The sequence below is a fragment of the Nerophis lumbriciformis genome, linkage group LG22 (genome assembly GCF_033978685.3).
Source record: "Nerophis lumbriciformis linkage group LG22, RoL_Nlum_v2.1, whole genome shotgun sequence".
NCBI lineage: Eukaryota > Metazoa > Chordata > Actinopteri > Syngnathiformes > Syngnathidae > Nerophis > Nerophis lumbriciformis.
This window is the reverse complement of record NC_084569.2, coordinates 15,930,795-15,944,884: the sequence shown is the minus strand read 5'-3', so window position 1 is coordinate 15,944,884 and position 14,090 is coordinate 15,930,795. Positions and strand designations below refer to the sequence as shown.

The 14,090-nt window shown below is 38.6% G+C and overlaps 1 protein-coding gene across 1 annotated transcript in view; it reads left to right on the top strand.

Annotated features, from left to right (window-relative positions):
- The first annotated feature begins 598 nt into the window (after window positions 1-598).
- Window positions 599-14,090, top strand: part of LOC133615521 (ras-related protein Rab-26-like) — a 153,618-nt gene continuing 140,126 nt past the window's right edge. Inside the window, exons 1-2 of the mRNA XM_061974162.2 lie at window positions 599-1,036; window positions 10,427-10,537. Of these exons, the coding sequence (XP_061830146.1) occupies window positions 863-1,036; window positions 10,427-10,537 (285 nt within the window). The 5' untranslated portion in view covers window positions 599-862. The remainder of the gene's footprint in view (window positions 1,037-10,426; window positions 10,538-14,090) is intronic.

The following is a 14,090-nucleotide window of genomic DNA, read 5'->3' as shown; positions in this document are numbered from 1 at the left end:
TATTTTAACTTTTGATTGCCTACAATTCAATGTCGGCCCATCATTGATAGAGAAGCGCAAACTCTGGCTTTTGGGTGTCATCGTCTTATATTGTTTTGTTGCCCTCTTGTGGAACAAAATTGTAGTCACACCCTACAGTTCTTCAAGTGTCAAAATGTGTTCCAAAAAAATAAAAAAATATAAAAGTATATTTGAATACATTACCAACAATACACTATTACTACAAATAATACTATAACGTAATAATATAACTTGTAAACTGTAATACGGTAAATAATGTTATATTTTTGTATCAAATATGTATGATTGTGTCCAATTTAATTAATTTTATTCATGTGTTAATTTCCAAGGGTGCTAACAAGTATGTCAATGTGTATTTAAAAAACGATCTAATTAATTGACATTCAAATACAAGTGTATTGTTATTTCAGCACCATGGACAGCTCATTCCCATGCGCTTTTTGTACTTGACTTTCCTGTATGTTATTAATACAAGTGTCGCTTAACCATGCGTGTGCACGTTTGTGCGCGTGTGCGCGTGTGCGTGTGTGCGCAACAGAAGCAGCGCCCCCTTTTGTCATGTCGCGTTCACTGTCAAGGTGCGTTCACTTGCTCCTCAGTGTGCAGAGTGGAACAACCTGCCGTTATAGAAAGACATTTTAAACACAGTCTATGTCCACTAGCTTCATGTTTTAGGTTATTTTGAAACAAGTAAGCTTTTTCTTTCTATTTGTTGCAACTTTTGCGTCCATTCAAGCAAAAGCTGAGGGTTTTTTTTGTTAATTTATTGTTTTTTTTAAGAATCATCCAGTTGTTGTTTTTTTTCCCCCCAAGTTGGACGTTGTTTTTTTTTTTGGAGGACATGTCTCGCAAGAAGGCTGGCAGGGGTAAACACACAAGCAGCCCCGTCGGGAAAGGCAGTGTTGGCGGGAAAGGTGCGAGGAGCAGCCCCGCTATTGTGCAGATGAACGGGGTGGTCCATCCCAGCAGACCCCCCATCAGCAGCAGCAGCGAGTTTTATGACATTGCATTTAAGGTAAGGATAGATCCAATGCAAGTTGGTGTAAAATTGTGTTTTTTATGTCAACAATACTTTTTGTTTATTATTGTGGTTGTAGTAGCATAGAAGAAAGCCGCTTGCAATATTTTTGGATGGCTTTTTCAGATATTTTACATGCAAGAGACAAACTATAACACTTTACACTTGCACTATTTTATAATCTATGATGCAGTACAGTTATACACGACTGAAAACTATCAGAAAAAAAATCTAATTTTGATATAAATGTTGTATTATAATTATATTAATGTATATTTGTAGTTCTATATTTTTAATAAATAGTATGTTTTCAGTATAATTACTATTTATTTAAACATATTTTAATGTATTTTTTCTATTGATATGTTTAAATCTTTGTGTTTAAGAATAACGTTTTAAATATGATAAAATAGTCACATTTGAGGATTTTAACATCACAATATTTAGCTTATTTAGTTAATATTTTTCTCTGCATAAATAATTATGTATCCATATTTTATTTGCATGCCCTACCTCAGTGTTTTTCAACCACGGTGCCGCGGAAATACAGTTTGGTGTGCCGTGGGAGATTATGTAATTTCACCTAATTGGGTTAAAAACATTTTTTGCAAACCTGTAATTATAATCCGCAAATAATGTGCCGTTGTTGAGTGTCTGTGCTGTCTACAACTCGGCAGAGTAACCATGTAATATTATTCCATATCAATAGGTGGCAGCAGGTAGCTAATTGCTTTGTTGATGTCAGGAACATGGTTTGTCGTGCGGGAGGTAAAAAGGTATCTAACGCTCAAACCAAAAATGTAAAAAAGGCGAGTGTCGCTAAGAAAAGGCATTGAAGCTTAAAGAAGGCTACGCAGAACGAAAATAAAACGGAACTGACTGCAAAGTAAACAAAAACAGAATGCTGGACGACAGCAAAGACTTACAGCGCGTGGAGCAGACGGCGTCCACAAAGTGCATCCGTACATGACATGACGATCAACAATGTCCACGCAAAGAAGGATAGCGTCCGCACGACTTAAATCGTCTTGATTGCGAAAACTAAGCAGGTGCGGGGAATGTTCAAGGAAGACATGAAACTGCTCCAGGAAAATACCAACAAAATGGGAAAAGACACCAAAATAGGAGGCAGCCGGTACCTAATTGCTTTGTAGATGTCGAGAACAGCGGAAGGCAGCGTGCAGGTAAAAAGGTGTCTGATGCTCAAACCAAAAATAAACAAAAGGTGAGTGCCCCTAAGAAAAGGCATTGAAGCTTAGGGAAGGCTATGCAGAACTAAATTAAAACCGATCTGGCTACAAAGTAAACAAAAACAGAATGCTGGACGACAGCAAAGACTTACTGTGGAGCATAGACGGCGTCCACAATGTACATCCGAACAGGACATGACAATCAACAATGTCCCCACGAAGGAGAATAAAAACAACTGAAATATTCTTGATTGCTAAAACAAAGTAGATGCAGGAAATATCGCTCCAAGGAAGACATGAAACTGCTACAGGAAAATATCAACAAAACAGGAAAAGCCACCAAAATAGGAGCGCAAGACAAGAACTAAAACACGACACAAGAAAACACCAAAAACCTCCAAATACTGTAAGTCAGGGGGTGATGTGACAGGTCGTGACAGTACACCTACTTTGAGACAAGAGCTATATTGATGCATGGTTGGTTATGGTTTAAAGTCATATCCAACAATTGCGACAACGACTTTTTAATTGTCAATATCGGCTGCCGAGTTTCATTTGTCAATGATTTCTACTTGTTGTGTGCCTCGGGATTTTTTCAAAGAAAAAAAATGTGCTTTTGCTCAGAAAAGGTTGAAAAACACTGCCCTACCTAATGTTGTGGCCAGTCGTCTATTTTCAAGATTCCGCATGTTTGTTGTTTTCCAGGCCTTCCTTCCGAACAAGCGCCCTTATTCACTAAACTGCAGCACACTCCTGACACCAGCTGTGTCAATAGACGATCGATGGCGCAGAGAGGTGCACACCACCTGATAACACACATAAACATACACACACACACACACACACACACACACACACTCAATACACATGGTGTGCTCTGACCCCGGTGCGTGCAGTCGTGCGATTAAAAGTGTCACTGTCTTCAAGGCCGAAAATAAAATAAAAAACACTTTCTCCCGGCGTCTGTCTCCAGGGACCCGTGCCACCTACGCGCACGTTTGAAGCAGCTGTTTGATGTGTGCAAGAATAACTCACATGTTCCAGTTTTCCAGTTCAAATGCCAATAAATAGACAAAACACGTCATATTTGATTGTCACTAGACATACACTGTAGTGAAATGATAACAGCTTCCTATGGGATGTGTTGACCCGCTATGACGTATCATCTGATACCGGATCATATGTCATTCAGTGTGCAGGGATGAGCTCACTCTAAATGTTCTAAACTCCTGTTTCCATGCATTGTTGTTGTATCAGGCTGTGCTTCCCATATCTGGCCTCATAGTGTACTTTTTCAAATATCAAAGCCATTGAAGCTGAATCCACAGCACCTCTGCTGGTTGCAGCCAAGTACTGCACTCTATTCGCATCAGTCGGTTCATCTTTAAAGGATGATCCAGTCTTCACAAACAAGTTTTTTTGCTCCTGAAAATTTATCTAGCAGTCATTTCCTAAAATATCAATTAGTTTATGAGCAACTACTAACTGCACTGCAAAAAGTCAGAGTTCAAAAACAAGGAGGAAAAAAAAAAAATAGGGGTATTTTACCTGAACTAAGCAAAATTATCTGCCAATAGAACAAGAAAATTTGGCTTGTCAATACTTTCCAAAACAAGTAAAATTAGCTAACCTCAATGAACCCCAAAATACCTTAAAATAAGTATATTCTCACTAATAACAACTGTACTTTTCTCAGTATGTTGAAAAATATTCTTAAATTAAGTAAATGCTAGTGCCATTATCTTGACATAATGATATGCGCTCGGCATTACATTTCTTGAAACCAGCAAACTTATACTAAAAACGATTTCATTGTTCTTAATGGAAAGGCAACAAGGCAACCGCTTGTTACTCTCAGGATTTTCTAGCCGCTCAGGCAAATCAAATTGTCTAAAAATGCATTTTTCCATCGATAACATGACATAATTGCGCCAAGTGCATGCTCTTTCAGTCAATTAGTGCGCATATATACAGCCCGGCCCCCGGCCAATTTTTTTTTTTATTGTAATTTTGAAGAATTTATCTGAATGTGCATGAACTATTTCTGTTCAAAATTGTCTGAAATGTCAAATGTTTAAATAATAACTGTCAGTTTACTGTACTGTGCCAACTGTACTACTATAAGAGTACCGTATTTTTCGGAATATAAGTCGCACCGGAGTATAAGTCGCACCTGCCGAAAATGCATAATAAAGAAGGAAAAAAACATATATAAATCGCACTGGAGCCCGGCTAAACTATGAAAAAAACTGCAACTTATAGTCCGAAAAATACGGTACATCTTTTCTATTGTTTTATTGAAAATAAAACAGCAAAGTTCATTTGGCTGTCATCTGTTTTAATCAAGAGACACAATTGTGTCAAAGTCATGATTTTTTATTTCATGCTTGAAATAAGAAAATATTACTTTAAAAAAGTAGTTTTATACTTGTGAGTGTTGATGACACAGCTGTGCAACACTTGATATTCTAGTTTCAAGCATGTTTTACTCAATATAGGTCATCAAATCTCAGCAACAAGCTGTAATATCTTACCGAGATCATTTAGGACCAAAACCCTTAAAACAAGTAAAACACTAACATAAAATCTGCTCAGTGAGAAGAATTATCTTATTAGACAGAAAATAAGCAAATATCACCCTTATTTGAGATATTTCATCTTACTTAGATTTTTAGTTTTTGCAGTGTATGAAATAGGTGCCAATTTTATCAGCATTTGAGGGGCCCTTTATTAAGCAACACCTCCACACAATCGACGTTAATCTCAAGGTTTTTTCCTCATGCCTATCAGTGAGACAGGGTTATTGCTCAGAGTGCCTTTGATGATGTCGGCAGGTACCGGAGTAAGAAGAGATGAGCAGCTGCACAAATAAAAATCTACTATTTATAGGTTAAAATAAAAGAGCATGTGGTCGCCGTGTGGCATCCCATCACTCATATCCGTCCGTGTAACTATTCCTTCTGCCCGAATACAGCTGGGATAGGCTCCAGCACCCCCGACCTCGAGACGGACAAGCAGTAAAAAAATGGATGGATGGATATTTCCTAATCTTGTCTCCAATTTAAAGGGGAACATTATCAACAGATCTATGTAAGCGTCAATATATACCTTGATGTTGCAGAAAAAAGACCATATATTTTTTTAACCGAGTTCCGAACTCTAAATGGGTGAATTTTGGCGAATTAAACGCCTTTCTAATATTCGCTCTCGGAGCGATGACGTCACAACGTGGCGTCACATCGGGAAGCAATCCGCCATTTTCTCAAACACAGAGTCAAATCAGCTCTGTTATTTTCCGTTTTTTCGACTGTTTTCCGTACCTTGGAGACATCATGCCTCGTCGGTGTGTTGTCGGAGGGTGTAACAACACGAACCAGTGGCCCAAAGATGCGAAAGTGGCAAGAAATTGGACGTTTGTTCCGCACACTTTACCGACGAAAGCTATGCTACGACAGAGATGGCAAGAATGTGTGGATATCCTGCGACACTCAAAGCAGATGCATTTCCAACGATAAAGTCAAAGAAATCTGCCGCCAGACCCCCATTGAATCTGCCGGAGTGTGTGAGCAATTCAGGGACAAAGGACCTCGGTAGCACGGCAAGCAATGGCGGCAGTTTGTTCCCGCAGACGAGCGAGCTAAACCCCCTATCGACCCTAGCTTCCCTGGCCTGCTGACATCAACTCCAAAACTGGACAGATCAGCTTTCAGGAAAAGAGCGCGGATGAGGGTATGTCTACAGAATATATTAATTGATGAAAATTGGGTTTTCTGCACTCTCAAAGTGCATGTTGTTTCCAAATGTATTTCATATGCTGTAAACCTAGTTCATAGTTGTTAGTTTCCTTTAATGCCAAACAAACATATACCAATCGTTGGTTAGAAGGCGATCGCCGAATTCGTCCTCGCTTTCTCCCGTGTCGCTGGCTGTCGTGTCGTTTTCGTCGGTTTCGCTTGCATACGGCTCAAACCGATATGGCTCAATAGCTTCAGTTTCTTCTTCAATTTCGTTTTCGCTACCTGCCTCCACACTACAACCATCCGTTTCAATACATTCGTAATCTGTTGAATCGTTTAAGCCGCTGAAATCCGAGTCTGAATCCGAGCTAATGTCGCTATAGTTTGCTGTTCTTTCCGCCATGTTTTCTTTGTGTTGGCATCACTATGTGACGTCACAGGAAAATGGACGGGTGTTTATAACGATGGTTAAAATCAGGCACTTTGAAGCTTTTTTTAGGGATATTGCATGATGGGTAAAATTTTGAAAAAAACTTCGAAAAATATAATAAGCCACTGGGAACTGATTTTTAATGGTTTTAAACATTCTGAAATTGTGATAATGTTCCCCTTTAAACCATTTGTTTTCCCCCTTGAAGGCTTCCTGTGTTCAGGGACTTATATATTGCGTTTGTTAACAGTAACAAAAACAACAAAAGATTTTTGATAGTAAAGAATTATTGATCTCACCACTGTAGTATCGACCATATTCTGATACTATAATTGGTATCGTAAGAGCTCTAGCTTGCAGTTAGCGGTTGGCATATTTTCCTATGATGTGTAGCGCAGCATGTTTAGCAAGGCCTCGTCCTCCAGTGATAATGTAATTTGTAAGAAACCTAGTTTATTTGCTGCCATGGAGGACATCAGATTTAGCTTTGATGTAGCAAGCCGTGTAGATTGTATTGTAGCTTGCTACTTTTCTCTAGGGATCGCTTCCCCTGTCGCTGAGCTACATTTAACTTGTAGCTTAGCATACTACATTTTCCAAGTAACTTGCCCATCATTGCCTGAACTCAACATTTACTACCACGTCCAAAGACCATAACCAACCATGAACAAACCGTAAACCGGAACCAACTCAAGCCTGATCCTAACCAACCCTAATGAACTTTTAACAATAACCAACTAAAAATCCATACCCAAATCCTGATGTAACCCAATCCCTTAACCCTAACCCAGGGGTTGGCAACCCAAAACGTTGAAAGAACCATATTGGACCAACAATACAAAAAACTAATCTTTCTGGAGCCGCAAAAAATGAAAAGCCTTATATAATATATATATATATATATATATATATATATATATATATATATATCTGTCTGGACTGGATCCTGCAATGCCTCAGACTGGAAGTATCTCCAGAGAGTGGTGAGGACAGCGGAAAAGATCATCAAGACTCCTCTTCCTCCTATCCAGGAGATCGCAAAAAGCCGCTGCCTGACCAGGGCTCAGAAAATCTGCAAAGACTCCTCCCACCCCCACCAAGGACTGTTTTCACTGCTGGACTCTAGAAAGAGGTTCCGCAGCCTCCGAAGCAGAACCTCCAGGTTCTGTAACAGCTTCTTCCCTCAAGCCGTAAGACTCTTGAACGCATCATAATTAAATTACCCCCTCAATTCCCCCTAAAATGGATTAACTCGCTGGAATAAAAAAGACAATATAACATACATCCATAAACGTGGACGCATGTGAAAAAGTGCAATATATTTATCCGTACAGTAATCTATTTATTTATTTATATATATTTATATATATTTATTTTATATATTTATATATATATATATATATATATATATATATATATATATATATATATATATATATATATATATATATATATAATTTGTATATATTTATTTATTTATATATATTTATATATATTTATTTATTATATATATATATATATATATATATATATATATATATATATATATATATATATATATATATATATATATATATATATATTATTTATATATATTTATTTATTTATTTATATATGCACCTTATTGCTTTTTTATCCTGCACTACCATGAGCTTATGTAACGAAATGTTGTTCTTATCTGTGCTGTAAAGTTCAAATTTGAATGACAATAAAAAGGAAGTCTAAGTCTAAGTCTAAGTCTATAAGTGTTATCAATTGCTCTGCAGATTGCTATTCTGAATGTTGCTGGGTCGGGTTTGGTTTTGGAATTGGAATTGCATTATTGCATTATTATGGTATTATTGTGTATTGTTTTTTTGGATTGATGAATAAATAAAAAAATAAAAATAAATAAATAAAAGTGTTATAATGAAGGCAACACATGACATAAGTGTCTATATTAGCTATAATAGCCTACTATCAAAATGACTATGTGTCGCAGGCCGAAGCAAATATTTGTTGACAGAAATGTTGAAATTTTATATTTATTCTACAAACTACACTAGAAACCATTAGTAAATTAGAGGCTACTCAAAAGGTGAGATACCTCCTGGAAATGACTGGCTTTTAATGGTCAAATGTGTGTGTCCAAATTAAAGGAAATGAATAGGAAAGGTAATGTTTGCTGTGGTCTGGAACAACATGGTACACAAACAATTATCTGAAATGCAGCCGATATTACATACAGATAATGTGTCATGAGAAATGTAAATATAAATTAATTACACAAAGGACATAAGTAAAGGAAATTAAGTGAGCTAAAATATACCTACAAACGAGGCATGATGATGCAGTATGTACATAATGCTAGCCTATATAGCATGTTAGCGTTGATTAGCTTGCAGTCATGCACTGACCAAATATGCCTGATCAGCACTCCACACAAGTCAATAACAACAACCAAGCTCACCTTTGTGCATTCACGCACAGCATAAAAGCTTTGGTGGACAAAATGCAACAAAGGAGTGGAAAATTTTACATGTAAACAAACTGTTCCACACTATAGGGAGTCCAAGAACCGCCAAAATTGGTACGACAAAACGACGTTCTCCAAATACTCTCATCAGTGAAGCGTACACACAAACATATTAAACAGTGGGCTTTCTAACAATTGGGAAGGTTTGTGTCATGTTTGTCCTCAAACAAAAACTTTGCATTCAGTTGCAATTCCAAGTCATTAGATGACAGTAGTGTGTATAAGTCAGGAAGTAGTCTTTGCTATTAATTTGAAAGTGCCAGTCTTTTCTTTTGTTGGACCCTACAACGTGTTTGTACTGTAAGTATTGCATTTATTACACACCAGATGTTTGTTTTTAACATGCATCTTAGTTGTAGTTTTCATTGCCAAATTTGAAAGTGTCAAAATCGCTAAGTAAAATTGCTGATGCTAATTGCTAGCATGTCTACGGCAGTTCCAATGTAAGTTAGTATTGTGCTAGCACATTTACTGAATTTTTAAACAAACGCATTTTGTGCACACATTTTTATTTAATAAAATTGTAAGCATAATTTGAAGTAAAAAACTATATAATTCAGTTCACAAAATTCAAATGCAAAAAATGTGTGACCGCCATCTACTGGTCACACTTATCATTACACCACATACCAAATAAAATTGCTTCGAGGTCAGTAAGCACAACCAGAACTATGTCGTAGATTAGGCGCACCGGGTTATAAGATGCACTGTCAATTTTTGGAGAAAATTAAAGGATTTTAAGTGTGCCATATAGTCCAAAAAATACGGGGTTTTTTTTAACGTTTGAATTCTGTGAACAGATTTTTTTTCACTGAATGAAAATTTGTGAGCAAAATGTGTGCGTTTAAAAATGCAGTTTTTCAAAATACAGTTTTAAAATAAAAAAAATCAGTCTGTGAAAATTATGTGTGAAATTGTTGTATAATAATTTAGTGTAAAAAAAAAATCAATGTATAAGAATTTAGGGTAGTAATATTTGTTGTCACTTCCAAGAAATTTAGACTGACGCAAATGATCGTGTCTCAGAATCAGCCAATGAGGTGATTCAGTGTTAATTAACCAAAAGTGGGTCTTGAGTTGTGAACCAAATATTTTTCCACTATAGGGAGTCCAAGAACCGCCCAAATTGGTAGGACAAAACGACGTTCTCCAAATACTCTCATCAGTGAAGCGTACACAAACATATTAAACAGTGGGCTTTCTAACAATTGGGAAGGTTTGTGTCATGTTTGTCCTCAAACAAAAACATTTATTTTTTCCCCCCCATCTTTGTCGAAAAATGCTCCATGGAGCCACTAGGGCGGCACTAAAGAGCCGCACGCGGCCCGAGAGATGCCGGTTGCTGACACCCGGCCTAACCCAAGTGCAAGGCATGATCAACACACTACTGTCTTTACCTTCATGGGGCTAATAAAATAATTGCTCATGTCAAAAGTTAGAGCCAGCCGAGTACAGCTGAGGTTTTCCTAAGTAGCAAGTAACTCATAAATTCCCCCGACTGTTTTTCATGTGCAGGTGATGCTCATCGGCGACTCGGGTGTGGGCAAAACTTGCCTGTTGGTCCGCTTTAAAGACGGAGCCTTCTTGGCCGGCAGCTTCATCTCCACAGTGGGCATCGACTTCCGGGTATGTTGGCACACATCTTGCACAGGAGCAATAGAACAAGGCCACATGTGCAACGGGGATTACTTTTTTTCAATAATCCCCTATGAATAGTAGCATGTATTGATTTCCTAAATTAGTCCGACTTGATTTATATTTGAAGCTACTTCCAGTCGGTGTCCATGTGCCAGTTTCATGGTCCCACTTGGCCAAGGAAAGAGAACGTGTCCAGCCTCTGGTAATGCTCTCATTGGGTAGATACACTGCACAGGTGTCATTTGTTGCTCAGTTAGATATGCCAATCTAATTAAATTGTCAAAATGCAACAAATCACAGAGAAACACAACAGTATGGACCAGGGGTGCTCAAACTTGTTCAACTGAGGGCCACAGACTGACAAATCAAAGGATGCAGGGACCATTTTGGTCGTTTTCAACTTCAAAATCAGTGCAATATACAGATTTCCTTCCAATAAACTAAAACTGTCATGAAGTGGTGGTGACGAACCCCAAGATGCAGAGATGACAGGCTTGGTACAAGAAAACATGATTTTAATGTTAAAAAAAATGCAGGAAAACATGAACCAGAAACCAGAAAACAGGAATCCAAGGAATAGCTCACAACATAGAAGAAACAGGCAGTCCACAGCATACAGCAAACAATACTCCGGCACTGACTGGAGGGCAAGGCAGGTATAAGTAGCACCAGGTGTGGCCAGGTGCCAATCAGTCGCAGCTGAGGGGAACAGCGCTAAAATAATGCCTCTGATTAGCGACAGGTGAGCATCCCCAACACCAGAGGCAGGTGAAAACAATAAGTAACCATGGTAACAAACAAGGGTGCACAAAAACAGGAACTAAGGGAGTCCAAAACTAACAGAACATAACAAAATAATGATCCGGATCACGGATCATGACAAAAACATGCAATTTTGTTAGAAATTGCGTGTAGCGCCAAACTGAAATGATAACAGTTAGCATGCTGTCCAAACAGCGTCAAGTAACAAAAAAAAATGTGCAAATAGTTTAAAAAAAAAAAAGGTAGCATGCTAATAGTCCTTAGCTAACATGTTAACAATAACATGATTGCAGTTAGCGTTAGTGAAATATCAAAAAATATGACTCTGCTGAATTAGCTTAAAAAAAATAACTAACCCGGCAATGTTAGCGTGTTAAAATGCTAACTGTAACACGCGTCAAGTACCAACATATATTACTCTAAGGTGTGTACCTGGAAAAAAATTTTTTAAATGTTAGCCTGCATCAAGTACCTAAATATAGTATATACCTACTAGTGTTGTCCTGATACTGATATTTTGGTACCGGTACCAAAATATTTTGGTACTTTTCGGTACTTTTCTAAATAAAGGGGACCACAAAAAATGTAATTATTAGCTTTATTTTAACAAAAAAATCTTAAGGTACATTAAACATATGTTATGTTTGTCCTTAAATAAAATAGTGAACATACTAGACAACTTGTCTTTTATTAGTAAGTAAACAAACAAAGGCTCCAAATTTAATCTGCTGACATATGCAGTAACATATTGTATCATTTATCATTCTATTATTAAGGACAAGTGGTAGAAAATGAATGATTAATCTGCGTGTTCATTTACTGTTAATATCTGCTTACTTTCTCTTTTAACATGTTCTATCTACACTTCTGTTAAAATGTAATAATCACTTATTCTTCTGTTGTTTGAATGTTTTACATTAGTTTTGGATGATACCACAAATTTGGGTATCAATCCGATACCAAGTCGTTACAGGATCATACATTGGTCATATTCAAAGTCCTCATGTGTCCAGGGACATATTTCCTGAGTTTATAAACATAATATACATTTTTTTTAAATTAAAGAAGATGTTGTGATGCCAAAAAATATAGATGTAATCATAGTAGTATCAAGTAGATACGCTCCTGCACTTGGTATCATTACAGTGGATGTTAGGTGCAGATGCACCAATGGCGTTTGTTTATATTGTAGCGTCCCAGAAGAGTCGGTGCTGCAGGGAATTCTGGGAATTTGTTCTGTAATGTTTATGTTTATGCTGAGTGTGAAGCGACTGGGATGAGAATCAGCACCTCCAAGTCCGAGTCCATGGTTCTCGCCCGGAAAAGGGTGGAGTGCCATCTCCGGGTTGGGGAGGAGATCTTGCTCCAAGTGGAGGAGTTCAAGTACCTCGGAGTCTTGTTCACGAGTGAGGGAAGAGTGGATCGTGAGATCGACAGGCGGATCGGTGCGGCGTCTTCAGTAATGCGGACGCTGTATCGATCCGTTGTGGTGAAGAAGGAGCTGAGCCGGAGGGCAAAGCTCTCAATTTACCGGTCGATCTACGTTCCCATCCTCACCTATGGTCATGAGCTTTGGGTTATGACCGAAAGGACAAGATCACGGGTACAAGCGGCCGAAATGAGTTTCCTCCGCCGGGTGGCGGGGCTCTCCCTTAGAGATAGGGTGAGAAGCTCTGTCATCCGGGGGGAGCTCAAAGTAAAGCCGCTGCTCCTCCGCATCGAGAGGAGCCAGATGAGGTGGTTCGGGCATCTGGTCAGGATGCCACCCGAGCGCCTCCCTAAGGAGGTGTTTAGGGCATGTCCGACCGGTAGGAGGCCACGAGGAAGACCCAGGACACGTTGGGAAGACTATGTCTCCCGGCTGGCCTGGGAACGCCTCGGGATCCCCCGGGAGGAGCTGGACGAAGTGGCTGGGGAGAGGGAAGTCTGGGCTTCCCTGCTTAGGCTGCTGCCCCCGCGACCCGACCTCGGATAAGCGGAAGAAGATGGATGGATGGATGGATGTTTATGTTTGTTGCAGAGCAAATATTCTTCCAAAATGTGTTTGTCATTGTTGTTTAGTGTGGTCTCATTATATGGCACATGTTTATGACAGTGTATGTTCAAAGTTAAGATGGTTAGTGATGAACATAATGAAATCTTGTGTTGACTTTGTCAAATATAGAGATGAATATACTCAATCATTATTTAGGCTCTATAGTGCTGCAGTGTGAAGTGAAGCATGTTGAGATATCAAACAATGAAACATGAAATAATCTTACTTAATTTGTCTCCATGGAGACAAGGATTAGTGATGTTGGGGTAATTACAACATTAGCCACTGGCTAGCCAGCCATGTCTTAAAGCACCTCTTCCCGAGGGCGTTCTGCATGACACGATGTGAGGACGACGGGTGGGGGACCGGTACTTTTTAGAGGCGGTATAGTACCGAATATGATTCATTTGTATCGCGGTTTTATACTAATACTGGTATACCGTACAACCCTAATACCTACAAAATTAGTTCTTAAATGCTAGCAGACTAACGGTATTGTGCTAAAAGGTATCATTCGCCAAATAAGAAAATATGTAACGCTTCAAAGTTAGCAACAAAGCTTGCATGCTAATATTAGAATGCTAACGATAGTGCAGCTAGCCGTTAAAAAAATTAACTAGGGGCCGCACTTGGACACCACCTGTGTAGACAACCGCAATGTACACCAGCAGTTGTTCATTAAAGTACCGTATTGTCATAACGGGGTTTTCGCAGCTTACTGCGAGGTTTGTTCTCCCGGGATGC